The sequence below is a fragment of the Cricetulus griseus genome, chromosome 2 (assembly GCF_003668045.3).
Source record: "Cricetulus griseus strain 17A/GY chromosome 2, alternate assembly CriGri-PICRH-1.0, whole genome shotgun sequence".
Classification (NCBI taxonomy): domain Eukaryota; kingdom Metazoa; phylum Chordata; class Mammalia; order Rodentia; family Cricetidae; genus Cricetulus; species Cricetulus griseus.
The window spans coordinates 6607783-6635671 of NC_048595.1; the positions used below are offsets into that span (position 1 = coordinate 6607783).

Sequence of the window (27889 nt, forward strand, 5' to 3'; positions counted from 1 at the left end):
CTTCCAATAGGCACACGGGGTCCGGGCCCACACCCCCGCCGCGCCCCGCCCCGTGACGTCACGGCCCAGCCTCCGCCACGTGACGGCGGCGCGCGGGGCTCGGGCTGGCGGCTGGGCAGCGCCGCAGAGGCCGCTGACTGGCCGCCGCCACGCCGCGGAGGGAGCGGGGCGCCTGGGCCTCCCGCGCGCCGCGCATGGGAGCGTCGGCGGCCGCCTGAGGGAGGGCAGCGAGGCCAGCGGAGCCCGAGACCTCGCGCGTCCCTCGAGCGGCTGCGGCGGGCCGCGGAGCCGGCGCGGTCATGGCGACGGGCGCTCAGCAGAAGGAGAACACGCTGCTTCACCTCTTCGCCGGCGGGTGAGCCTCGGGCCCGAGCCGGGCTCTCTCCTCCGCCGCGGCGTGCCGCGTTCCCCGCCGCGGACTGGGGTGAAGCGAGGGCGGGCGGGCGGGGCGGGCGGACGGGCAGGCCGCCTGGCAGGGGAGGGGTTGGGGCTTCGGCGTCCCCACCGCCGCCCGCGGCGACCAGCGCGGCTTTCCACCCGGCGCGTCCGCGTTCCCATCCCCCACCCGCCGCCGCCTCCTCCTGAACAATTCCCCGCTGGTGTGGCTGTCACCAGGGGCGATCGCGTCGAGCCCCCGTGGCTCCAGCCCCCTGCTTCCCTCGCCCTGGCTGCGCTGCAGTCGCTCACCGCCTCTGGGCTGCGGAGGCTGGAGATGATCCCGGGGTAGCTAGCGCCGGAGGAGCTGCGCACGGCCGGAGGGCTGCGAGCAGGTGTCGCACGGCACCCGTGGCCCGCGGAGTGCCGGGGAACCGATGCTGGCCTGCACCACGTGGGAGGGGAAATGGGGACCTCGCAAGGTTGTGCCTGTGGTAGTCAGTCCTGAAGCGCCGGCAACACTTTTCAGTGTAGGGACACACGGTCTGAGGATAGGAAAAGGAGTTGGATACCGCCCCCCGCCCTAAGAAACAAGAAGTTAAAATCTTTTTAGTATTCGTATTTTTCCCCCTTTTGTCATAGCTGCTCGTGTCATGGGATCCTTTGGTGGTGGTGTCTTTTTTTTTTTTTTTTTTTTTTTTTGAGACTAGTTCTCATGTCTTGTATCTGAGGATGATTTCTTCACTTCTGATCCTCCTGCGTCCCCACCAGGAAGACGTTGTGGACCACTGAGCCTGGACTTTATGTGGTGCTAAATGAAACCCAGGGCTTGCCCATGCGGAGGGTGTTTTACATAACACTCAGGGTTTATCCCGTGTTTTCATCTTGAGTACTTTAGCTGTGGCCTGGACCAGACAATTCCTTATACTAAACAAGTAATGTTTGAAGAATTACCCAGAAATTAATCGTAATGGAAGAGTTTCTGGTGCCTTTGTTCTTGTACTCTTGGCAGGCGGCTCCTTTCTCCAAACAAATAGCTCTGATGGTCCTTCTTAGACAGGAAGGGTTTCTTATTCATTTCATGTCTGTCACTCTGTCATTCCTTCAGTCTGTGTCTTCACTGAGAGTGACACTCAGCAGGCACCCTTAAAAGTAGACCACTTCGAATAACTTTGTCAGACCTGGCAATTTAAACCCTTTAGGCATATTTTTAAAGCCAAGAGAATATTTTAAGAGTAAGTTTATCATCAGTGTTTTTTTTTTCATGCTATTTTTACTGAGGTGTATTTTACATTGTATGAGTTCATGCTCTTAACTGGAGGAGTTCCAGAGTGGCCTGTCTTAGTGGGGCCCACTGTAGTTAATGGCCTTGTCTGGATGGCTCTCTGTAAACACTTCACAGTGCCCTCTGGCTGCCAGCCTTTTACGTTCTGATAGAGACTAAATACTGCAGTGGACCAGCACAGCCTCCAGGACTCATTAAGATGTAGGGAGTTTATTAGGGCCATGCCCGGAGCCATGGTGTTTAACAAGCTCTAGTTCTTTCATTAGCAGTTTGAGATGCCCTGCTGGAAGATAAGAAGTGAACCTTCAAAAGGACGTTTTCAGAGTTACTAATTGGATTTTAGCCGGAAATAGTTCAGCTCTTTTAAGGTACAGCATGAAAGGACTTGAGTGTAACAAACAGGGCACGGGCTGTAGTGAAAAGTTGTCAGCCAGGGGTCCTTGTAAGGCTTTGCTCTGTTGCTAAGCTGGCCTCTTTCCAGGGAGCTAAGTTCAATGCCTGTGAGAAGTCAGAGATCTTGCCTTTAAAATCTATTGTGTTTCCCTTGTTTATTGCATAGGCATTGAAGACTATATTCTCAGATAGATTTAGTGCTATCCCAAATTAAAATTAGCACAAACTATTTGGGGGGGGGTTGGAGACAAGGTCTAGAAGTCACAGAGATTTTCTGCCTCTGCTTCTGCCTCACAAGCACTGGGAGTAAAGATGTGTGTGTACCCCCCACGCCTTTAATCCCAGCACTCAGGTGGCTGAGGCAGGTGGATCTCTGTGAGTTCAAGGCCAGCTTGGTCTACAGAGCGAGTGCCAAGATAGGCTCTAAAGCCTCAGAGAAACTCGGTCTCGAAAAAAACAAACAAACAAAACCAAAAAAAAAGATGTGTACCACCAGTTCCCAGTGATATACAAAGATTTTACTAGCTATAACAGGGTTATCAATCAGTGTAACCAGTGAAAATTGATTTTTAGATCCTGAAAAAATAAAGACTGCACCAAAACAGTTCATACTCTGTTTTTTGTTTTTCTGTTTTTCTTGAAGAGCCAAGTTTCTAGATTATTTCCAAAGGAGAAAGTACCCCTATAGTAACATATAATAGTCAGGTTTTCAGTGTAGCACATTGCCCTTTGAGGAGAAAGCAGAAAGAAAGAGCACCACAGACCAACATCTAGAAATCAGCACTCTGGAAAAGGTTCCAAGTGGATTTCCCACTCACTTTATATACAGGTTGTGCTCTTCATGACTGTTTTGTGTGGGCGGGTCTAGAACTCACTGTTGTATAGCCCAGTGAACTCACTGTATAGTGCACCTCAGACAACTAGCAATTCTGCCTCAGCCTTCCAAACCCTAGGTGTACAAGGCCTGAGCCTTGTTGCCTGTCTACCTTAAGCCCCTCTTCTTCACATTGCTTTCTTAGTGTCGGATTAAATTGTGAGTACAGTTTATTGTTAGTGAATCTATGTTTAATATTCAATGCCAGGTTGCAGAGAGAACAATGAAGGCAAATTGAGTTTCTGAGACCAGTGCGTGGAGGTAGGTGGAGACATTCGAATAATTTATACCAAGCTCCTGAACACACTGACAGCATCTTTCTAATCCTCACCTTTTGTTCCTTCTCAACAATTATAAATCATATCCTTACCTGTGGACATGATCCATTTCCTTTGAAGAAATTAGCAGAAATGCAGCTGCTGAGTCAAAATATCTGTAGATTTATTTTATGTGTATGGGTACTTTGTCTACATGTATCCTGTATATCACATGTATGCCTTATGCCAATCAGAGGTACCCTGTTCCCTTGAACTGGGGTTACAGAGGGTTGTGAGCCACCATGCAGGTACTAGGTCCTCTGGGAAGAATGGCAAGTAACCACTGAGCCATCTCCAGGCCCAAACTAAAACATCTTTAAGACATTTGATCTCAGCATTTTCAGTTTGCCTCTTAGTGTTTATTGCTTCTGCATGGATGAGCTTCATTCTTGGTGTTAAAAGTTAGTGCCTCTGCCGGACCGTGGTATGGCACACCTTTAATCCTAGCACTTGGGAGGCAGAGGCAGGTGTATGTCAGTGAGTTCGAGGCCAAACTGGTCTACAAAGTGAGTTCCAGGACAGCCAGGACTGCTACACAGAGAAACCCTGTCTGGGGAGGGGGTGCCTGTAAGGTCTGCCTTCCTCTCCTAGTGTTGACAGAGCAAGAGAGGACTCAGATGTTACAGACACAGCCTACCTTCCTTTCTGTGGCTTAACCCATCCATGCAACAAGAAAAGGCCAGTGCTCTGAAGTGGCCTTCCTTTTGAGACGTGATTTGCCTTCAAGGGCCTCAGGGGCTTGGGTCTTAGTGTTAGTGACATCCTTTGCCTGCCATTCTGCTGTGGGGTGGTGATTAGATATGCTTGGTGCAGCTGATTAAAGCTGTGGTAGATTTAGATCAACTATCTGAATTAGATGCTTTCAGTCTTTTTTTAATGGTGTGATTGTATGTGTGTGTGCATGTGTACATGTGTGTGTGCATGTGTGTATGTGTGCATGTCTGTGTGTGTGTGTGTGTGTGTGTGTTTTGTCACAATACACAGTTACATGACCTTTAAAATAAGAGCCAGGGCCAGGCAGTGGTGGTCGCCTTTAATCCCCGCACTCGGGAGGCAGAGGCAGGTGGATCTCTGTGAGTTCAAGGCCAGCCTGGTCTCCAGAGCGAGTGCCAGGACAGGCTCCAAGCCACAGAAAAACCCTGTCTCAAAAAACCAAAAAAAAAAAAAAAAAAAAAAAAAAAAATAGAAAAGAAAAATAAAAAATAAAATAGGGGCCAGGAAATACTTTATTGGTAGATTGTGTGTTTAGCATGACTGTGGCCCCAGGTTCTTGGTTTAATCCCCAGCATGCTCCAAAGAAAATATTTAATGGGAATATGGTAGCTGGTTTCAGAATTTACTGTCTTCCACAGACCGTTAGTGGTGGCTGACAGCTGTGCTCTGTCGCTCTGCCAACTTAATCTTGATTACTGGAAGCATTTCAGAGATGGCTGTCCCAGTAGCTAGGGATAGACCATTCAGAACTTCCCTGAGGTCTGAGGCTATAGCTCAGTGTAAAGCATGACTAACATACACAGTTTAGTCAGACCTGAGGTCTGAGGCTGTGTGTCAGTGTGAACCATGGCCAGCACACACAGTCCTCAGTTGGAGCCACTGAACTATATAAGCCAGTCAATGAACATGCTTACAGGGATTTTGATTAAACAATTACAATGGGTCATAATTTTTATCAGACTATATATACTATTATGAATATAAATGACTTTAATTTCATCTACTATATTTGTATATATGAAAAGGTTTTGGGTTTTTTGTTTTTGGATGGGAAATACCCAATAGAATGGAAGTTTCTTGAAAGTAGGTACCATGAACTTCCTTCACAAGTGTGGTGCCAGGCAGGTTACAACTGCCAGCCAGTATTAAACGATTGACTAACTTACCTAGGGTGTAGATTGATGTGGTCTGAATTATCCTAAATAAAGAGAAACTACTTTATTGCTGAGTTACACATTAATACTTGCTGAAACTATATTGTTATATGGTAATGTTAACTTAGATTTCTCTTATTTGTGAAAGATATGACTCTTCTCATTTGGGATGCTTTTTTATCCCCTTAAGGTTTATTTATTTTTATTTTATGTGTAGGAGTGTGTTTTGCTTGCCTGTATATATGTGCACCATATGCATGCCTGGTGCCCACAGAGGCCACAAGAGGATATTGTATCCTCTGGAACAGGAGTTATATAGACAGTTATGAGCCACCCTGTGGGTGCTGGGAACTAAGCCTGGGTCCTCTGCAAAAACAAACCAGTACTCGTAACTACTAAGCCATCTCTTCAACCTTAGGGTGCTATTTAAATTTTTCTTTACAGATGAAATGAAATAGAAGATGTGTCATCTAAGAAAATCGGTGACATCCAAAATTGGTTTTGCCTTAATGAAATGATATGCAATTTACATAATTGACATTTCATAAGCCTAGGTCAGATACTCAAATAAACTTTCCAAAATTATAATATATGCCAAAATCAACTAATGTATATCAAATAGTGATTACAGAAGTAGCAGAAAAGAGGGGAGATTATTAAATTGCCAAAGATTAGGAAGTTTCCGGAGTTCCTGATGGTGTGATTTGTGGTAGAGCCCATTTTGTGCCTCTGTATATAGTCCATGAGTGTGGACATCAGCTTACCACCGGTCGGGTAGTGATTTTTTTTATAATAAATAGCACATCAGGACCTGAGAGATGGCTCAGTGGGCAAAGGATTTCTTGCCAAGCCTGGCAACTTGAGTTCAATCCTGGAGACCCACATGTCAGAAGGAGAGAACTTTGAGTTGTCCTCTGATTTCCACCCATGCACTCCAACACACCCACCCACCCCCACATTGAGTAAATAAATGTAATAAAAGTTTATGGGCCAGCGAAATGGCTGTGCTGGTAAAGGCACTTGATACCAAACCTGACAACCTATGTTCAATATCTGGGACCCATATGGTGGAAGGAGAGATCTAACTGTAACTGATCACCACCTAAACACTGTAGTGCGAGCGCCAGCGCGCGCGCGCACACACACACACACACACACACACACACACACACACACACACACACACACACACACACACTAAAAGAACTATTTTAAAAGTAACTTTTTTTTTTTTTTGGTAAAAAGCACATTGGCCTTGACGTTGGTGCCTTAGGTATGTGAGTACATGCTCAAGAAGCAGTGCATTTTACTGAAAACATGCTTAGATTTTTTTCTGATTATTTGAAATTCTTAGGTGAAAGGTAATTTATATACATAATTTACAGTTTTTATGTAACTTTGTGATCCCACAAAAATAGCAGAGAAATTCAGCATATATTTTGTAGCAGTTGTTCTACTGCAAACTGGAGGAAAGGTGCCTAGACCACAGGGGAAATTAAGCAAGAGCCACTTGGATATCAAAAGATAAAGGTTAAATGTGCCTTTGTGTAGTAAATGCTACGCCAGCCCTGGAAGGGAGATGAGAAAAGGTGGAGCTGTGCCTAGACTAAGCACATTTTATATAAAAGGGAACAGGCAGTGAAAAGAGGCTAAATCATAGTCATGGATTTTTTTTGTTTGTTTGTTTTTGTTTTTGTTTTTTGTTTTTCGAGACAGGGTTTCTCTGTGGCTTTGGAGGCTGTCCTGGAACTCACTCTGGAGACCAGGCTGGTCTTGAACTCACAGAGATTGCCTGCCTCTGCCTCCCAAGTGCTGGGATTAAAGGTGTGTGCCACCAACACCCGGTGGATTTTTTTTTTTTTTTTTAAGAAATTGGGCAGATAAACTTCAAAGCCAAGCTGCATCCTGGGTATCTTCCAGACATTAAAGCAGTGCTGTTCTACTACTCTCTTCAACTCCTTCCATGTTGCTCCAAGTAGAACATTCCAGAGAATTTTACTGGACTTTGATATTAGTAACCAGTTCAGACTTACCCTGGGAGAGAAATTAAATTAGTATCCAAGAAGTTTCCATGTAACCATTGAAAATGTAGCCTCCTACACAGGAGTGCTGACTGCCCTTTGAGCATTGTCTGCAATAGTAAATGTCCTATCTATGAGCCTTCTTGAAAAGTTTAAATGTAAAGCAATAGAAATCCACTCTTGGCCGGGCGTTGGTGGCTCACGCCTTTAATCTCATTCATTACTCGGAAGGCAGAGGCAGGTGGATCTCTGTGAGTTTGAGACCAGCCTGGTGTACAAGAGTTAGTTCCAGGACAGCCTCCAAAGCCACAGAGAAACCCTGCCTCGAAAATATCCCCCCCAAAAAAAGAAAAGAAAAGAAGTCCACTCTCCTGGCTAACTCTGGAGCATACACCTGAATTCTAGAGGGAGAACAGGCTCAGGAGAGGACTTGTGGAAACTGTTCAGCTCCACAAGTTTCCACAACTGTGGAAACTGACTTGTGGAACCCTGACTGCTCTGCCTCCCAGTGATACATGCTTGGTCCCCTTGCCTGCACGAAATTCCTGTCTCTCCCACCCATCGATGGGCAGGTCTTGAGTTTGAATTATGAGACCAGCTTGGAGATACACCCATCTCTAAAGCAGTGGTCGCTCTAAGGGAATTTATGCTGAGAATCTTGGGCCAGATCACATGCTCTTCTCTGAACAGAGTGTGGTAGAGTAGATGTATCAGGTGAATGTGCTTGAGTGAGTCAGAGTTAAAACTAGAAATGGCCTTAATCCCATTCATACTGTATGGCTTAAGAAATGGCTCTGGTTAGGACAGGGAGGCTGCGTGCTGGGAGGCTGCCAGCAATGCCACCTGGTTTACACTGCCTCCAAGGTGGGTTGTCCATTTTATTGGTCTAGAACTGAGTTTTACAACTTTGGCAGTCTTATTAATTGCTCTGTCCTATGCACTTTAGCATGTTTAGCAGCATACTGGCCTGTTAATAACAATATCACTTCAACAACCAAAAATGTCTTCAGACGTTGCTAGATGTCACTGAGGGTGGAGGCAGAATTGCTGTGGGTAGGAACCAAAGAACTGAGGCTGAAATAGTGGTTTCAGATTTTGATCACATGGCCTTAAGAATAAAATGTTCTCACGACTCTCCATATGGTGTGTGTTTGGGGGGGGGGGTCAACTTTTTTTTTTTTTTTTTTTTAAGTCAGAGTCTCTCTTAGAGCCTGGGGCTTGTCAGTTTGGCTGCATTGGCTGGCCAGTGGCCTCTGGACCCACCTGTCTCTGCCTCCCCATCACTAAGGTTACACAGTGGGCCATCTCCCCCGCCGGTGCCATGTGTAGGGTTAGTACCATTTTAATTCTAGACATAGAAGTTATATACATAAAATATAAATTAAGTGGTAAAGATTGTAAGTAAAATAAGATTTTCTCTCTGTATATTCCTTTTAAATGTTGTGTGTGTGAGAGAGATAGAGATAGAGAGGAGACAGATAACAGACAGGAGAGAGAGAGAGAGAGAGAGAGAGAGAGAGAGAGAGAGAGAGAGAGAGAGAGAGAGAGAGAGATGCAGCTGCCTGTGGAGACTTGAAAGGGGTGCCAGGTCCCCTGGAGCTGAAGTTATGGCAGTTGTGACTCACTGGAGGTGGGTGCTGGGAACCGAGCCGTCTCTCCAGCCGCCAGCCTCTGTTTCCTTCCTTCACGCCAGTGGCTGTTTAAAAACTTATCTCAGAATGTATACTCCACTTAGGACAGCAGTTCTCAACCTGTGGTTCGCAACCCCTTGGAAGGGGTTCAATGACCCCTTCATAACAGTCGACTGTCACATATCCTGCGTATCAGATACTTACAATTCATAACAGTAACGAAATTACAGTTATGAAGCTGCAATGAAAATAATTTATGGTTGGAGTCCCCACAACATGAGGAACTGTATTAAAGGGTCTCAGCATTAGCAAGGTTGAGTACCACTGACTTAGATCTGTGGTCTAAATGGTCCTATCCAGCTAGATAGCTGATTCTCCACCTCTGATGCTAACCAACATGGTCAGCATGTTGAGTATGACTTCCTGATTCCTGAACATTGGCTGAACCAAGAGGCCCACTCCAGCCCATTAGTGTGATGTAGAAAGAGAAAATACTTAATGCTCCCACAGCATTTCCAGGTCAAGTGTGTTAGATTTTTTTTGTTGTTGTTGCTGTGACAAAATACCCAGCAGAAGCAACATAGAGGACGAAGGATTTATTTGGGTTTGTGATTTCATTCCATCATGGTAGACAGAACAAAGCAGCTGCAAGGTGACCGCCAGGAAGCAGAGAGAAAGAGAACACCACTATGGGCTATGGGCGTTCTCCTTTTTCCCTGTTATTCCATCCAATCTTAGTCTGTATGATGTGAGCCCCACACTGAGGGCAGATCTGCATCCCTTAGTGAATCCTCTCATTCCTTCATTTCCTGTATCAATGAAGATAAAAGAACCCTTAAAAAGAATGTATCCATCCCTTTCTGTCTTTCCTCCCCAGTCTTCACTGCACATGAAAGTGCTTTGGGGTTGATGGGCTTGGGCGGGTAGTTAACAGCACTGTAGTGATGGGCTTGCCTAGGGGGTACTGACTCCCTTGTAATAACAGTGTGGTGTTGCCATCTAGTGCTTCTTTCTGGTTTTGTTCTGCTTGGGACAAGGTCTTGCTTTGTAGCCCAGTTGGCCTGGAACTCACGGTAATCTTCCTCCTTTAGTCTTCCCGATGCTAGATTCCAAGTGTGCACCAAGCGGGCCCAGCCCCCACTCCCTCCCTTCTTTTGGGAATAGATAACAGCTCTTTTTTTTTTTTTTTAACATGCTATGATCATGGGGGTTTTGTTGTTGTTGTTGTTGTTGTTTGTTTGTTTTTTGTTTTGTTTTGTTTTGTTTTCTTGAGACAGGGTTTCTCTGTGTATCCCTGGCTGTTCTGGAACTCTCTGTGTAGACCAGGCTGGCCTCAAACTCTGACTGCCTCTGTTGGGATTAAAGGTGTGTACCACCACCCAACTATGATCACAATTTTAAAACAGGTTTTGCTTAAACAGCCAAATACCTGTTTTTCTCTCATTTCCTCAACTATATACATTTCTGTTTCATAGCATTCAGGTCCCTTCTGCTGAGTTGGGGCTAATATGTTCCTACCTCATAAGAAGATTGTTGGAGGACTGAATACTTGTCAAAAGACAGCATTTTTGATTCCTTCCTTCTTTCCTTTCTTTCTCTTAGACAGGGTCCCTGGGATCACCCATGTGATCCACAACCCTGAGCAAAGCACTTTTTTTTTTTAAGATTTTATTTATTTATTATGTATACAACATTCTGCTTCCATGTATATCTGCACACCAGAAGAGGGCACCAGATCTCATAAGGGATGGTTGTGAGCCACCATGTGGTTGCTGGGAATTGAACTCAGGACCTCTGGAAGAGCAGTCAGTGCTCTTAACCTCTGAGCCATCTCTCCAGCCCAAGCAAAGCACTCTTACCTAATGGTGTAGTCCAGCGCTAAGTCCCAGGGATGCGGCTCCCTCTGTGATCCTTACGTTGCGTTGCGTTATTGTGGCAGTGGAGGGAAGGCAGGCACACCAGTGCTGCCGCCGCATGTCTGTTAAGGTCAAAGGACAACTTTTCAAGAGCTGATTCTCTCCTTCCACTTTTTAAAAAACTTTTTTAAGATTTATTTATTTGTTATGTGTACAGCATTCTGTCTGTATTCCTGCAGGCTAGAAGAGGGCTCCAGATCTCATTACAGATGGTTGTGAGCCACCTTGTGGTTGCTGGGAATTGAACCCGGGTCCTCTGGAAGAGCAGCCAGTGCTCTTATCCACTGAAACACCTCTCCAGCCCCTCTCCTTCCATTTTTAAAGATTTATTTTTTATGTGTTTGAGTGTTTGCCTGCATGTATGTAAGGGCTGTGCTCCCTGTGCCCATGGGAGCCAGAAGAGGGCGCTGAAAACCCTGGAACTGGAGTTAAGGATGGTTATAAACTGCTTGTGGTTTCTGGGAACTGAACACAGGACGAAAAAGCAGCCAGTGCTCTTAACCTCTGACCCGTGTTCCCACTTTGTGTTTGAGGGTGGACTGTCTTGTTAGTTCTTCCACTGCCTTTGTGTGTGAGCTTCTGGCTGATTCTCTGTTGTCTACCACCATCTCACTGTAGGTGCTGGGGCTGAGGTCACTCCAGACAGCTTTAAAATAAAAAACAAAAGCAAAAGCTTTCTAGGATTCAAACTCAACTCATCAGGGTTGTGTGAAGCACTTTTGCTCATTGCTGAATCAGCTTGCCAGCCCTAGGTCCCTAATTTAGGTCCTGGAGATTTTGCTTTATTCCCTTTGGGGTCTGTATTAAGTGTTGTTACTCTGTAGATTTGCAGCATTGGGACCCAGTGCTGTAGGGAGGCTAGTGTGAAGTTCTGCATACGCTAGCATGCCAGGAATTGTCAGTCAAGTGCAAGCGGGCCAGCCGGCAGAGTAAGTGCTTTCCCACAAGTATTTACACCTTTAAATGTAAAGATGGCTTGGCTGGCAAGATGGCCTGGTGGCTGTGGGTACCTGCTGCCAAGGCTGATGACCTGAGTGAGTTCAATCCCCAGACCCACATGGTGGAGGCAGACAACTCACTCCTGCAAGTTGTCCCCTTACCTACACACACATGCTGTGGTGTGCTTTCCCTACCCCCAATAAATATAATAATAATGGGGGGCAAAGACTTTCTCTGAATTCTCAACTGAATAAAATCCTTGGCCGAGCAAAAACCCCTTGTAAACCTGTTTGGTCCTGATGTCACAGATGCAAAGGTAAGACCCCTACTTGCTCTGCTGTAGGGTCATGTTTGCAAGAAGGAAAATCCCTGGTTGTATGGATGGTGACTTTAGATGGTCCATGACATCATTTGCTAGAGCTAGCCAGTCCAGCATGGTTTTATAGACAGTGTTGTGTAAGAGAAGGTAGAAACGGGTAGTTTAGGATAAGTAAGTGAGCTGTCTTGAAGAAAGGTGTCTAAGCTGGGTGTGGTGGTGACACAGGTGATCCAGCTGCTCAGGAGGCTGAGGCAGGAGGATTGCAAACTGGGCAATTTAGTGAGACTTGATCTTGCAATAAAATAAAAATAAAGGTCTGAGATTGTAGCTTAGTGGTAAAGTATTAGCCTAGCCTGTGTCTGCGTTCAATTCTTGTACCAAAAAGAAAAATGTTTAAAAAGTAATTCAAGAAATTTCTTGCTTTCAACATGTTGTGAAGGGCAGAATTGAAGTGATTGACTTGGGGGAATGATCCAGAGAGACAGGAACTAGGAAAAGAGTGTGAATGAAGAGAGTAGGATTTCACTAGTGGAAAGTTTGCTGTAATGTTCAGTAGTGTCCTTTGTTAGAAGGTCTGTGTTGTAATAAACACAGATTTTCAGATTAATAGTACTGTCTGAGTATTTGGCCTGAAATGTGGCTATTCATGGTGAGTCGCATGGTAAGACTGGATGAACCAACAGCCGCGGGAATTGGCCAGGTACTGTGTGGAGACACAGAGGGATGGCACCGGACTGTTGTAAGTGGTCACGTGGCGCCTGCGCTCGCAGCTCATTGAGAAGTGGTTCTCCTTAGTTCTGGAACCTCAACTAGGATTGTGACTCCCTTGTAAGTTGTATTAAATGAATGCAGGCACTCTGTTTCTAAGAGGAAAAGGCTCAAGTTTCCTGCCCTCTGACCCTTGCGGCTTCTTTCCTGCAGGTGCGGGGGCACGGTTGGTGCTATTTTCACTTGTCCGCTAGAGGTCATTAAGACGAGGTTGCAGTCTTCCCGACTAGCTCTTCGGACGGTGTATTACCCTCAAGTTCACCTGGGGACCATTAGTGGAGCTGGAATGATGAGACCAACGTCTGTGACACCTGGACTCTTACAGGTTCTAAAGTAAGTGCAGGCCGGTTCATGCGGCCCTCTCCTGTCACTTGCGCCTGTTCACGTTACACAGTTTTGGTCCAAATAGAGTGATCAGATTTCTTATTTTGCAAGGAATGGGGTGGTATGCCATAGCATGCAGGTGGAGGACAGGGCTCTGGGGTCAAACTCAGGTTGTTAGGCTCGATGACTAATATCCTTACCCGCTAAGCCACCATGTTGCCTGGGAGGATCAGGATTTCAGTTTTAACACTGAGGAAAGCAGTGAAGTTCCCAAAGCAGGTGGTTATCCTCCTCCGTGAGGACAAACAGGATACATGGTCCTCAGCCGCTGAGAGAATACTTCCTGCTTGGTGTCAGGTGACACCTTTCCTGGTGTCTTGGCCACAGTGAGATGGAGGCAGGTAATCAGGCTTCATTAGCATTCAAAATGAACTGCTTCATACAGCTGTGCCTTGTAACTTGTGACCAGTTAGCATATACTCTGCGTGAGAAGCCATTACTCAAAAGCAGCATCTAACTAGAGGGCTAAGCCTGTAAGGTAAATAGAGGGCTTTATGGGATGCATACCTTCATCTCTAGTTTCTCGTGTCTCTGGAACCCCACCTACGGTAGTTATTCATTACAGTGGGAACCAAAGGCAAAGGGCGCTTTGTCACTGAAAATGCAGGAACCACTTCCACACCACACAAAAGCCAACATTTCACCACAGACCTACACAGTCACGGGCTATGAAGTCACAAACTGCCACTTCCCCACGAATATCCATTTATAGTGTATTCATGTCAAAAGGCAAGCCATGGGATTAAGTTGTTCTTGTTTTAATAGTACTGCCACCATGTTAGAAAGGTTCTGCGCAGTTGTCTTGCTCCCTTAGCCGGTGGTGTAGTTTTCAGGCTTCCCCTGCACCTGGGCTGTTGTCAGAAGATTGTATTGATTTTTCACCACACACAGCCTTGAAGGATTAGCTGCTGGGCCTGAGCTGCTCTCCTCTCAAGAGAGGGGAACATGCATATTAGCAGCTTCGGATGCCCAGGGTCAGGTTCAGCGCATGGGCCCTTCTTTCTAGAACAGCTTAGAGCAGCTAAGATAAAAGCAAAAACAGAAGAGAGCCCAGATGACGGCTGGACTGTGACCTCTTCCAGGTCTTATGTGGAGATGTAGCTGGTGCTGGCCCAGAGATGCCAGGAGCAGAACCTCGGCCCCTTCACTGGCTGCTGCAGTATCACCTTACCTCTTCTTGCTGCAGCAGGATCCCACTGCCACAGCTGTCCCTCAGTGGTTTCATTTAGTCATCTCACACCCACCCCTGCTGTCTGTGTGGTTAGCATAAATGTTTTCTAGTCATCCCAAACAAAATGGGAGCAAACCAGAACTCCCTGCCTGCTGGGCCCAGAGCCTGCTGAGTTAAAGCAGCTTCATTCTGCAGTTACAGTTCTGGGATCTTGGAGTCACTCTGGAGACCTCTCAACCCACAGTAAATCCTGTCAACTCTGCTTTCAAAATACAGAAACCTGACCCCTGCCCATGGCTTCCTCTAGTGCTGTCCTGTGTTGCAGTGCTAGCTGGCCGAGCCTGAGAGTTAGCTGCCCACCCTCCTCACTCTGCTCAGCAGAGCAGCCGGAGTCCTCTACTTACAGCCACCCTGCAGCTCTTCACCCGACAGTCCCGTGACTGACAATATACTGTTCCCTCCGGCCTCCTTGTTCCTTTAAAGGCACAGGAATAGGCATTGAGGTGCACGCCTTTAATCCCAGCACTTAGGAGGCAGAGGCAGGTGGATGTGAGTTTGAAGCCAGCCTGGTCTACATAGACAACAGCAGGGCTACACAGTGAGACCCTGACTCAAAATTAAGTAAATAATAAGAGACAAGAACATTTTCTAGCACAAGTTCCTTGTTGTGGACATGGTCTCTGGTTCTGACACCTTTACAGGGACATCCTGTGGTGACCCAATGCCATCCTGCTTTCCATCTGTCTCCATCCTCTAGTGGGGGTTACCTGTTTACATGTTCCTTTGTCCCCCCAGTCTCACTCCACAGTTGGAGGTGGAAGTATTTGTTTCTATTAATAAAGTGTCCTCAGGCACCTTAGACTATTGTGTATGACTACTAGAGAAGCTCTCAAAACCAACCATGTGATTCTGTGAACTGGGGCAGGTCGGTATTGTTGTGGAAAGGGCTTACTGGCCTCCTACCATGCAGACACATGAGTGCTGCTGTCTTACAGTGGGTATTTCTCATGCTTTTTAAGGTAAGGTTTGCAACAGAGTTTCTAATTCCTATCTGAAGAAGCATTCCTCCGGCCATGTGGATGCTCTTGTGGCTCATAAGATCCCAAAGCAGCGAACAGTGTACTGCCCTAGGTGGTGTGGTCAATGAAGATAGCTGCTTCCAGCTCAGCCAATGGAGCCAAGCCCATGGGTGATGCTCAACCAGAAAGGCTCTTTGTGAAAGAGACAGTAAGCAAGGACAAGCCCCAGACCTTTTCTGTACACTACCAGGCCTATCCTGGGTTCTGTTCTGAATTCTAGGAGACACTGTGGTTATCAGAAGCCCAGATGAGTAGTAACGTGGTCATTCATTTGAAACTTGATTGCTGGTTGCTTGCCTGGCTCTTTCTGTGACTACTGTTATAAAAAAGTCATACCAAATTGCTTGTCAACAAGTCTTCAAACTACAAATCACTCTTGTGTCTTAGGTTAACTTATTAGGAAAAATACAGACTTACTGGGGAATGGATGAAGGTGTTTCAAAAGAAAGGGGGCTGGGTTGCCATGATGGCTCAGCAGGTAAGAAACTTGCCAAGCCTCCCATCCTGAGTTTGATCCCCAGATCGCATATGATCGGAGATACCCAGTTTTCGAGCACGTACACACATACAGATTTAAAAAAGAAAGAAAGGATGTTTGGGGGGAGGGGCCTGGGGAGATGGCTCAGTTGGCTAGTAATGGACCTGCTATACAATCATGAGGGCCTGAGTTTGGATTCCCAGTGCCCACTTACAAAGCTAGTAGTGGTATAGGGTTGGAGAGATGACAGAGCAGTTAAGAGTGCTTCCTGCTCTTCCAGGACCTGAGCTCAGTTCCTAGCACCCTCATCTGGCAGCTCATAGATGCCTGTCACTAGCTCTAAGAAATGTAAACCTTTTTCTGGCCTCCTCGGGTACCTGCATACATACTCACACAGATATCTGTACATCCATGCAAAATTTTTTTAAAACATTTAATTAGGCCGGGTGTTGGTGGCACACACCTTTAATCCCAGCACTCGGGAGGCAGAGGCAGGTGGATCACTGTGAGTTTGAGGCCAGCCTGGTCTCCAGAGTGAGTGCCAGGATAGACTCCAAAGCTACACAGAGAAACCCTGTCTCGAAAAAATGTAGTACTGATGATGTATATGTGTGTGCCTGTAATCCTAGCGGGGGGGGGGGGGGGGGGGAGGGGGAGCGGCGGGGGCGGGGAGACAGACAGGAGCCTCCCTGGAACTCACTGGTTAGCTAGTTTTGCAAAGTTACTGAGTTCCAGGTTTAGTGATAACCCTGTTTCAATAGATAAGGAGGCTGGATATGGATTCAGCCTTTAATTCCATCCACGCAGAAGGCACAGGCAGGCAGATCTCTCTGAGTTCCAGGCCAGCCAGAGCTACATAGTAAGACCCTGTCTCAGAAAAAAAGAAAGAAAGGGATGGAGAACAAAAGAGGAAGAAGCCTGACATGGACCTCTGACCTCTGCATGGATACACGAATTCAGCAGACAGCACAAAATCCTTAAAAAATAATGTTCTGTCAGGTGTCTCTTTTTTTAAGTGAAGATTTGAACTACTGAGGTACCTTATTTGATTTTTTTATGGTCTTTAAAAGGTTTAAAAATACTTATTTTTAAAAGTTTAAATGTGTATGCCTGTTTGTGGGTATCTACACCTGTGTAGGTAGTCAGAAAAGGGGCCGAGTCTCTGGAAGCTGAGTTACAGACTTCGGGAAGTGAGCTGCCTGTCCTTTGGTAGAGTAGCGAGTGACCGTGACCCCGAACCATCTCTCCATCCCCCTATTTCAGTCTGAAATTTTAAAACCCTGTCAGTTAACCAGTCTGTATCTTTCTAAAACTGCCTTGCTCCGGTAGACACTTGATGGGATACTTGCCTCTCCTGTGCATACACGGGGAGAGAGGGGTGGACTCGAAACACACTGATTGCTTTTTGCATGCTTTTCCAACATGAAAGGTGACATGCATGTGGGTGTGTGAGGGCGAGCCTGGATTCTGCATTGTTCTTTCAAAGCTGCTGTGTGCCATGTGGTGGGAACTTGATTGTTTCAGAAGAGCTTATCCACACCCAGACAGGGTAGAGGTGCAGCTTATGTAACAGATAAGCTGTTGCCTCTGTTAAATGCCCAACTATGGAGACTGTCTTCAGCTCTGAAGGCGGGAGTCACTTGAGGATATGTGTTCCCTGCTGCTTTATGGATGAGGGCTCCCAGCTTCCTGGTGCAGAGGTTTCCTGAACCTTCTTAAGTAGCCGCTGGGCTGTACGGGCTCATTACTGCATGCACAATAGGAGCCCACACTGTCTGACTGTCAGGAGAACACCGCAGCTCTGTAGCCCAGGCTGGCCTCAGACTCTGTAGCCAAGGATGACTCTGAACTGATCTTCCTGCTCCTACCTTCTGAGGGCTGTGATTACAGGTGTGTATCACCACACCCTTTTTAATTGCTGAGGATCGAACTTGGGCTTCGTGTGCCCAACCACCCCATCTAAAGTGTCTCAGATGTTAAAGCTCTGTCTTTTCTTACTATGCAGGTCAATCCTGGAAAAGGAGGGACCAAAGTCACTTTTTAGAGGCTTGGGTCCAAATTTGGTTGGAGTTGCACCATCAAGGTAAGTCCTTAACTGTGTGCAAGCTCACTGACAGCATCGTGCAGTGCTAAATCTCCTCTTGCCCAAGGCTGACACCGATGAACCACGCCCCCCCCATATTAAAATTGCCTAAACATAGCCAGGCAGTGGTGACGCACGCCTTTAATCCCAGCACTCAGGAGGCAGAGGCAGGCGGATCTCTGTGAGTTCGAGACCAGCCTGGTCTCCAGAGCGAGTTCCAGGACAGCCATAGTTGTCACACAGAGAAACCCTGTCTCAAAACAACAACAAACAAACATGTGGACCGTGGAGAAGCTATGGTGACTGTGGGAAAATAAATCCGCCATCAGTGCTCTGAACTCTGTATGTGAGAGGTTCTTATCCTGAGTGTGGTGTGATCAGTCCCTGGGTGTAGAAATGCCCAGTGTTACAGCACAGAGATCCATGTCAGAATCTGCCTTCCCAGCCGGATGTCCAGGTGACTGAGGAACATTAACCGGAAGGAATTAAAAGGTTCCTAGGCTTTACTTTCTATAACGTTATATCAGTGGTTTTTTAATTCTCTTTGAAGCCTGTGTAGAACTGCACTATTCCAGCACATTAAGCTACTGGCTCCAGTCACCTCTTTGTTTTGTTTTGTTTTTGTTTAAGATAGGGTTTCTCTGTTTAGTAGCTTTGTAGACCAGGCTGGCCTCGAACTCACAGAGATCCACCTGCCTCTGCCTCCCGCGTGCTGGGATTAAAGGCATCTGCCACCACCGCCCGGCCCATCACCTTTTTAATTAATTAAAATACTGGCCACTTTTCAAGGACTCATTATCCAAGCATAGCAAGTGTCTCTGAATGACAGAAAGTTGTTGGGCAGTGCCAATAGAAAAGGGGACTGTGTGGGTAAAGGGACAAGTTGCAGTGTGTGTCACAGGCCAAAGTCCTAGCGGTGTAGCATGATGATTTTAATTGCCTTTTCCATTCTGGAATCTGACAGTGCTTTATCCATAAAATAAGATTGGTGTGTTTGTTTGTTTAGACAGAACAAGGCTGTGAAAAGCATAAACGAAGACCAAAAAGTATACAACAAAAAGTCCTGCCTTTCAGAGTGACAAGGGGAGAACAGAGAGCAGTGGGAACATAAGTGACTGGTCACCTCAGGTTCCTCTCCTGGGAGGACTGAAGTTCTGCTGACTGGGTTCTGTGGCCTTTCTCTAACCCTGGCTTCCTGGAAGGCCAGATAACTTGACTTGGTGACGGGAAGGGGAGACTTCAGCACGGATGATTTCTCCCCACCCTGGTTTTTGTCCTGTCTCTTGGGATCTGGTGCCAGAGCTTAGTGTACACCAGAGGCCTCCTGGGATCCTGCTCAACAGTAGTCAGGACCCACTGATCAGCAGAGGCAAAGAGAGGCACCCGTCCTGCACGACAGGGTGCAGCCTGCCCCTGTTCCTGCTCCTGCTGTGGAGCTCGTGAGACACTGCAGGCGGCCACATTGCAGTCTACACACACTGTATGTCAAGGCAAGACAAGTGGAGCAGGTTTCCATCCCCAAAACACTAGACCTCTGAAATAATTATTACCATTTGTTATCCATAATAAAGAATGTGTTTCCAAACATCTCATTTTACTTTGTTATCTTGGCCACTTCTGTCACTACTTAATTTGTGGAGGGGTGTGACCATCCCAGGTACAGTGGCAGGCTTGGGTGTGAGTCCACTCTCTGACTCCTTGCCCTCTGAGAAGATCCTTCCTCTGTTCTTTTTTCTTTCTTTCTTTCTTTCTTTCTTTCTTTCTTTCTTTTTTTTTTTTTTTATCTTTTTGGTTTTTCAAGACAGGGTTTCTGTGTGTAACTACCCTAGTTGTCATGGAGCTCACTCTGTAGACCAGGCTGGCTTCGAACTCAGAGATCCACCTGCCTCTGCCTCCCGAGTGCTGAGACTAACGTCATATGTCGCCGCTCGCCTGGCCCTTTCTCTGTCTTGTAGTCTTGTATACATTGTGCATGTTGCAAGGGTTGTATATACTTTAAAGTGCCACAATGACTTCTTCATGGCATTCTCTCTTTGTCCTAACAGGGCTGTGTACTTTGCATGTTACTCCAAAGCCAAAGAGCAGTTTAATGGCATTTTTGTGCCTAATAGCAATACTGTGCACGTTTTCTCGGCTGGCTCTGCAGGTATGTTACCCTAGGAAGTGAGATGAAGACTCACGGCCCAAAGCATGTATTGTTTGTTTTGCTTTCTGTTTTTCCTTCCAGGAATTAGAAGTTAATTCCCTACCTCTTTTACACCTAAAATCATGTTTCAAAAGCTTTATATTGGCGTTTGTAGACCATGACTGTTAGTAGTTTGTAAACAGATTTCATTGTCTCTGACCACTCAAGCTTCTTACTCTCCCTCCAGACGCACGCATTTCTCTGCACAGGTGAGCTGTGCTTCCTTTAAAGGAATAGAGACGTGTTTTTCATGTCTTCCTGCTTTCCTATTGGGTTCTAATGTGGAGTGGGAGCTGCCTTCTCTAGTCCCCTGGATATCTGGGGTCAATCTGCCCTGTACAGCAAGGATCAGGGTTCTGTTGCTGTGTGTGTTGTGTGACACTTGAGATTGAACTTAAGGCCTTGTGCTTCCAGATAAGCCCTTCTGCTGACTGCAGAGCTCAGGGCAGGACGTTCCCCAGGGATGCTTGGGAGGAAGCATGGGCTTCTAAATTGCTAGGATGCCTCTGCCCTTTTAAACAGAGCCTTCTGTTCATTTAAATCTAAAGGTATTTTTAGAGAATTTATATTAGCATTTTATAATTCCTGCCTTCTGTTGACAGAAAGAAATTGCTGCACCAATTTCATCTATCTTTGTTACTCTCAATAAAATTACTAACCCAGATTATGATTTAGTCGGAGCAAAAAGTAATGTTAAGCAACTACTTCACTCAAGAGCAGCAATTCCCCTTAAAGCTGAGCCCTGAGAAGGGGTGCACCATTCCAAAACAAGCTGCTCTGTGGTGAATTAGCCACAATCCCAACCCTGTTAATTGCTCTGTAGCACTTAGCATTACCCAGAAGAACCTTGGGTAAAGCAAGCACACTTCAAGGGAGCCTTTGAAAGTAGTCCCCTCCAGTGTCTAATTAACCTCCTACTCAGGACTGTGGACCCAGGCATTTGGGGCTGATCTGAATGTTAAATGCTGCCGAAGGCTTACAAAAACAGTGATTCCTGGGGGCTGATCAGTTTTAAAATTATTTCCTTTAATTTCCAAGTTTGAATTCAGATAACTCAAGACTTAACACTTGTATTCTATGTTAGATGTGAGTAGTTTTTGCCCTAGGATTCAAATGAACCAAATGCCAGCAGCACCCTGTAGAGGCTGGAAAGGCCATGTATCAACCACTGTAGCACTGTGGGAACGATAGATAGATGATAGATAGATTGGATGGGTGGATGGATGGATGGATGGATGGGTGGGTGGATGGATGGATGGATGGATGGGTGGGTGGATGGATGGATGGGTGGGTGGGTGGATGGATGGGTGGGTGGGTGGGTGGATGAATGGCCACTGCTTCTGCACCCAGTTGTGACAAGCCGCTGCAGCTTGGCTTCAGAGTACTGTATGGTAAAGGCAGCTTTAACTATATCGGTGATGACTGTTTTTTTCCCTCCAGCTTTTGTCACAAATACCTTAATGAATCCTATTTGGATGGTTAAAACGAGGATGCAGCTAGAACGAAAGTAAGTTAATAGTTCCTTCCTTATCTGAGAGTTCCTGGTTTGTTTCCTTCTCCCCATACCAAGTATGGATTAAAAGCAGGGGTCCTTAGCTGTCCCCTCTTGCTTCTCTGTAAGTGAAGGTAGAGATGTCTTTTGAGGAGAGGAGAGGGGAGGGAGGCCACGAAGAACAAGGGAAGATGGACAAAAAGTCCAGTCCATGGCCCCAGCTTCTTTGGGTGATCTTCTTTGGGATTCTCTGTGAACCCCACATCAGGAGGTGCATTGTGGATTCTGCAGAGGCCTGGCTGTCACCAAAAACACCAGAGAGGACACTCTGTCACCCCCAGATGGACCAGGAGTTCTTAATGCATTTTATTAGTGTTTCTTAAAGTGTTGTGGCAAAACCTACAGAAATATTGGGTTTTGCTGGGCCATGGTAGTGCATGCCTTTAATCCCAACACTCAGGAGGCAGAAGCAGGCGGATCTCTGTGAATTCAAAACCAGCCTGGTCTATAGAGCTAGTTCCAGGACAGCTAGTACTACACAGAGAAACACTGTCTTGAAAAACCAAAAAAGAAAAAGAAGTATTGGGCTTTGTTTTTTGTCGAGACAGAGTCTTGCTGTGTAGTTCAAGCTGCTTCAAATTTTCAGTCTTGCTGCCGAGAGCCACCCCAGGGTCAGGCTTGCAGGCTATACCACTATCCTTGGATAGAACAAAGGTTTTTAAAGAAATGGAAACCAATTGAAATAACATCATCGGTATTTAAAAAATCTGTGATATGCCAAATATGGTGGCGTACATCTTTGATTCCAGCACTCAGGAGGCAGAGGCAGGGGCATGGATCTCTGTGAGTTCAAGGACAGCCAGAACTACACAGAGAAACCCTGTCTCAAAAACAAACAAACAAACAAAAATTGTGTTATACTAATAATGCTTCTTTTATACAAAAATCAGATTTCTCATCAGGCCAGCAACTCCTGTGATTTTCAAGGAATCAAGGATACTAAACAGTGCTTTCTAACTTTATGAAAATGTGTAGGAAAATGATTTTATTTGTGTAAAACCATAGCTGCTACTTCTGTGGGCTGTCCCCCACACTCATTCTCCTTGGAGGAAAGCTGGTTTCTAGTAGAAACTCGGGCTCTCCCAGTCTAAGTTCAAGGAACTGCCCGGATTCTAAAAGCCTCTGGAAACACTAGCAAGCCCGTCTTTCCACCAGCTGCCTCTAGGAAAGAGGGGAGAGATGTACCTTCAGTGTGAAGGAGAGGCCTGCCTGCGCTCAGCATCATCTTGGGACCATGCATCCATCCCCTGATCTGAACCCCAGGCTCCCCTGTCCACTCTGCCCTCTGAAGTGCTTGCTAACCCTATGACAGGGATCAGTTACTTCCACAGTAAAACTCTAACTTCTAAACCAATCAACCAGACAGTCCTTTGCAGTTTTCCCAAAATGCCATGTGTGTCCTACATGGCCATCTTCCTGCGTGTGCAGTCCCTTAATAGGACTGTCCGTTCCTCTCTATGGTTGTGCTTCAAGCTTCTGACCAGCCTTGTTTCCTAGCAGCCTTTGGTATCACCTCAGAGCTAAGTGTTTAGTGTCCCGATGTCACCTGTGTTTGGCATCTGTTGAGTGAGAGCCTTTCTAGTACATTGTAGGCCTTTATTTAGGAGGGCTCTGTGAACATCTGGGAGCATGTCTTGTTCCAGTGGCTGCCATAGAAATTGCTCTTGCCTTCTACCTTACTGCACTACAACCAATGAGTTAACAGAGTTATAGTCTGGTGGGACAAAGGGTATGAGGTGCCCGGCATGCTGGAGGGTCATAATATAACCTAGGCAGGATGGAGTTAAAAGAGGATAGGTGCCTTTAATCCCAGCACTCCGGAGGCAGAGGCAGGCGGATCTCTGTGAGTTCAAAGACAGGCTAGTCTACAGAGAAAGCTCCAAGACAGAGAAACCCTGTTTCCCCCCCAAAAAAGAAAAAAGAGGATAGGTGAGCCACCTGAGGCAACAGCAGCTCCCACCATCTTGAGAGGAGCTAGGTGCAGGTACAAAGGTGGGGGTGGGGTGCACAAAAAGATTTAAGCAAGAAAACAGAGTGCGCAAGTTTAGCAATTTAGCTTGTCTTTCTCTTTTTAAATGTTTATTTTTATTTTGTGTGTATTGGTGTTTTGTACAGGTATATCTTCGTGAGGGCATAGGGACCCCAGAACTGGAGTTATGCTGTGAGCGGCCATGTGGTGCTAGGAATTGAACCCCAGTCCTCTGGAAGAGCAGCAGTCAGTGGTCTTACCACTGAGCCATCCCTCCAGCCCCAACTTGTCTCTTTTTGTAGTTTGTTGATATTTGAGACAAGGTCTCACTCTGTAAACCATGCCAGCCTGGAACTCGCATCCATCCTCTCAGCTTCCCAAATTCTGGGACTGTGGGCATGCGCCACCACTCCCGGCTGCTTCAGCTCTTGTTTCATTTTTTGACTCTAGTGTCGGCAGCCCTTATTCTATAAGAGTCTTCAGTGACTCTCAAGCAGAGGACACTGTTTCATAGGCAAAAAGGAATGTGTAGAAAAGAAACAAACAAAAGGTAAACTGATCATTTCCTTGTAAAGTGAGGACAGAGTCAGAAGAATAGTAAGAAACAGAGCACAAAGGCTCACTCTGAGCTGTCATTTGTTAAAGAAGATTAACGCAGGGGTTCTGACTAACCTTAGAATAAAATATGCTGCCGTGGGCAGGAGCACTGTCTGAGCAGCTAACAGCATTTGCTGCTCTTACAGAGGACCTGGAATCAGCTCCCTGCACCGCATCAGGCAGCTGACAACAGTCTGTAGCTCCTGCTCCAGGGAGCACTTGCGCGCACGCGCGCGCGCGCGCGCACACACACACACACACACACACACACACACACACACACACACACACGACACATAAAATAAATACATCTGTAGATATTTAAAAGTAAATAAATGAGTAAAATATCAGTTAATGTGCCTAGATTAAAGAATCTATATAGCATAACTAAGAAGAAATATACATACTTATATACACACAGTATAAACATATACATATGTGTGTGCATTTTTCCCCCTGTATTTGAGGCCCTGAGTTCATTCCTTGTCATTCACACAAACTCCAGAGAACAATGGTAAGAAGTGAGTACCTTGACCTGGCAGGTAGCTCAGTGGCACAGAACTTGCCTGCCATACACAAAGCCCTGAGTTCAATCCCCATTGTACCAAAAAGATGTCTCACCGTCCTTTCCCTCAGCGTTTTCCTCGTGTGTCATGTGCTTTCCTTTGCATATCATTTTGTCCAATTTTTTTTGGGGGGGAGCTTGGATTTGTTTGTTTTGTTTTGTTTTGTTTTTTGAGACAGGGTTTCTCTGTGTAGCCCTGACTGTCCTAGAATTCACTTGGTAGACCAGGCTGGCCTCGAACTCACAGAGATCTGCCTGCCTCTGCTTCCCGAGTGCTAGGGTTAAAGGCGAGTCCAACTTTCTACTTAGCTTTCCCTCGTCTCTGTTGTCATAGTTCATCATCTTATATGTGCCACAGTTTACTTATCTAGTCCTGTTTTTAGATATTTCAATGGTTCCAACTGTTTTCTCTGACACATGTTATCTTCCATTAGCATTTTCTAGAATTGGGTTAAGGGCTGTAAACCTGCTTCAGTGACTCCCATTTCAGGTGCCATCTATTCTGTGGGCCTGTCAGGTTTCTCAGCTAACTGAACTGGCCTCACAGTGGGTCAGAGGTCAGGTGGCCTCAGGACAAGAAAGACAGGTTTCTTTTCCTGTGTCATTTCTGTGTCATGGGTGAGCCTCGTGTGACTTGGGTGTGATGGGTCTCTCAGCATCTTACATTGATCCCGTCTGACAGGGTGAGAGGCTGCAAGCAGATGAACACACTCCAGTGCGCTCGGCATGTGTACCAGACGGAAGGCATCCGTGGCTTCTATAGAGGGCTGACTGCCTCGTATGCTGGGATCTCAGAGACCATCATCTGCTTTGCTATTTATGAGAGTTTGAAGAAGTGTCTGAAGGAAGCTCCGTTAGGCTCCTCCCCAGACGGGGCTGAGAAGAGTTCCTCTGGCTTTTTTGGACTCATGGCAGCCGCTGCCGTCTCTAAGGGATGTGCCTCCTGCATTGCTTACCCACACGGTATGTTCTGCTCTTTTCTCTGGGAGCAGTGAAACGGTTGTTGACGGGGAAGCAGGTGGTGGTGGCGCACACCTTTCATCCCAGCACTGGGGCGGCAGGTGGATCTCTGGCAGCATGGTCTACTAAGTGAGTTCCAGGACAGCCAGGGATACACAGAGAAACACTTGTCTTGAAAAACAAAAGCACTTGTTGGGTTTGTCATTTGTCACAGTATGTACACTCTACGGCTTCAGTAGCACAGACTGAAATGCATGTGACATAGGTTGAGTGTCCCTTACCCGAAATGCCTGTGACGGGGGTCCATAGATTTTCACTGGGAGTATGTGCAGGGTTTTATTGGTTAAGCATGTCTGATCCAGCCAAAGTGACAAACTTTTGACTTTTGGAGATGTTTACTCTGTCCCTCCAGAGCAGAGTGACACCATCGTTGACTGACTGCATTGACACAAGCCGTGTGAGTGCTGGCCTCTTTCCTTGCTCAGCTCCACCTCAGTGTGGCAAGTGTTTGCTGGGCCAAATGTGGGTTACTGAACTTCTGTTTTCAAAGAAGTCCAAAACTAGACTTAAAATTCCCTGATTCAAAAAGTTTTGGGGGGACAAATGAAAATCACTTAGCTTCTGCTTTGAGTAGGGTGCTTTATAAATCTACTAGTTGGGCTTTTTTATTCCTTTGAGTGTGTTTGTTGTTATTTTCTACTTTGAGTAGGGTGCTTTATAAATCTACTAGTTGGGCTTTTTTGTTCCTTTGAGTGTTTTTGTTGTTATTTTATGTTTTTGTTTTTAAACAGCTCTCTACATAACCTTGGCTATTCTGGAACTCACTATGTAGACCAGGCTGGCCTTGAACTCGTAGAGATCCGCCTGCTTCTGCCTCCCGAGTGCTGGGATTAAAGATGTGCACCACTGTGCCCTGCTAGAACTTAGCTTTTCATTGTCCCTGTCAGCATGTAACTGCCCTGTCCAGGTTAGAACCGAGATGTCCAGTAGACACAGAGCCTTGACTTCTTCACACCATGTCTCTCCCACAGAGGTCATCAGGACACGGCTCCGGGAGGAAGGCACCAAGTACAAGTCGTTTGTGCAGACGGCTCGCCTGGTGTTCCGGGAGGAAGGCTACCTGGCCTTCTACCGAGGACTCTTTGCTCAGCTCATCCGGCAGATCCCCAACACTGCCATTGTGCTGTCCACCTATGAGTTCATCGTGTACCTGCTGGGAGAGCGTGCCGAGTGACAGGCCACACGGCTGTGCTCTGGAAGAATAAAACTGAAAACCCTAGAGATTTTCTTTTCCGTTGATGTTTAGTGTTCAAAGCTGAAACAGCAAAGGCCATAGAGTACCTGGCTCGTCTCACCTGTTGGACATTTCCTTTTGGATTCATGTTTCTGGAAGGTTTTAATTCATTAACGTTAATAGTTAATTATAACTTTTTTTTAACTTAAGAGGATTGAGGATTGAGCAGCAAGTAAATTAAATCATGCTATTTAATTTAAGTTTGTGCTGGGTTTGTGTTCTCTTTCATGCTCACTGTACCATAAACCAGCCACAACTTGTTTTCTAAACAACTGTAAGGACTTTCTGATGGGCAGGCAAGAGCAGTCACTTCCCAGTTTCCCCTCTGTACATTTCTAGTTTTCCATGTAGTTTTATTCATAATCTAAGTTTCTAGGCACTGAATTGGGGGGGGGTGACTTTAGCCCCCTGCCCTTTTTTTGAGACAGGGTCTTGCTACTGTAGCCCAGACTGATCTCAGACTTTATTTATTTACTTGTTTATTTGGGTTTTTGTTTGCAACAGGGTTTCTCTGTGAAACAGTCCTGGCTGTCCTGGAACTTGGCTTTGTAGACCAGCCTGGCCTTGAACTCACAGAGATCTGCCTGCCTCTGCCTCCCTAGTGCTGGGATTAAAGGTGTGCAGCACCATGGCCCGGCTTGATCTCAGATTTAAATTTTCCTGCCTCGGCCTCCAAGTGCTGAAAATGCAGATGTGTGCCGCTGGCCCTGACCTGACTAGACAAGAAATATTGTTAGCTGCATTTTACACATTTTCCTGCATTTAGACTCATCTCCACATTTGAGCCGAAGGCAGTTTTAAAGAACTGCTTATCACCTGCTGCCTTCTCAGTGTATTTCCAGAAGTGAAGTATGTTTAAGTCCAGG

The 27889-nt window shown here is 46.2% G+C and overlaps 1 protein-coding gene across 2 annotated transcripts; it reads left to right on the forward strand.

Annotated features, from left to right (window-relative positions):
- The first annotated feature begins 64 nt into the window (after positions 1 to 64).
- Positions 65 to 27223, forward strand: Slc25a33 (solute carrier family 25 member 33). 2 transcript variants are annotated; one of them, XM_027398282.2, is made up of 7 exons: positions 65 to 355; positions 12860 to 13039; positions 17824 to 17901; positions 19947 to 20047; positions 21527 to 21593; positions 25452 to 25732; positions 26761 to 27223. In XM_027398282.2, the coding sequence occupies exons 1-7, from the start codon at positions 300 to 302 to the stop codon at positions 26961 to 26963; spliced, it is 966 nt and encodes a 321-aa protein (XP_027254083.1). In that variant the 5' UTR covers positions 65 to 299; the 3' UTR covers positions 26964 to 27223. The 2 variants fall into 2 exon arrangements, with proteins under 2 accessions (XP_027254083.1, XP_035295292.1); XM_035439401.1 differs by lacking the exon at positions 65 to 355 and adding an exon at positions 10572 to 11935.
- Positions 27224 to 27889: the final 666 nt, after the last annotated feature.

What these genes read in the sequence shown, in the direction of transcription:
- Slc25a33 (XM_027398282.2), top strand. Translation starts at nt 300, where the DNA reads ATGGCGACGGGCGCTCAGCAGAAGGAGAACACGCTGCTTCACCTCTTC. An exon ending in GTTGGAGTTGCACCATCAAG is followed by an intron (nt 17,902 to 19,946) that starts GTAAGTCCTTAA and finishes TTGTCCTAACAG; the next exon opens with GGCTGTGTACTTTGCATGTT. An exon ending in AGGATGCAGCTAGAACGAAA is followed by an intron (nt 21,594 to 25,451) that starts GTAAGTTAATAG and finishes CCCGTCTGACAG; the next exon opens with GGTGAGAGGCTGCAAGCAGA.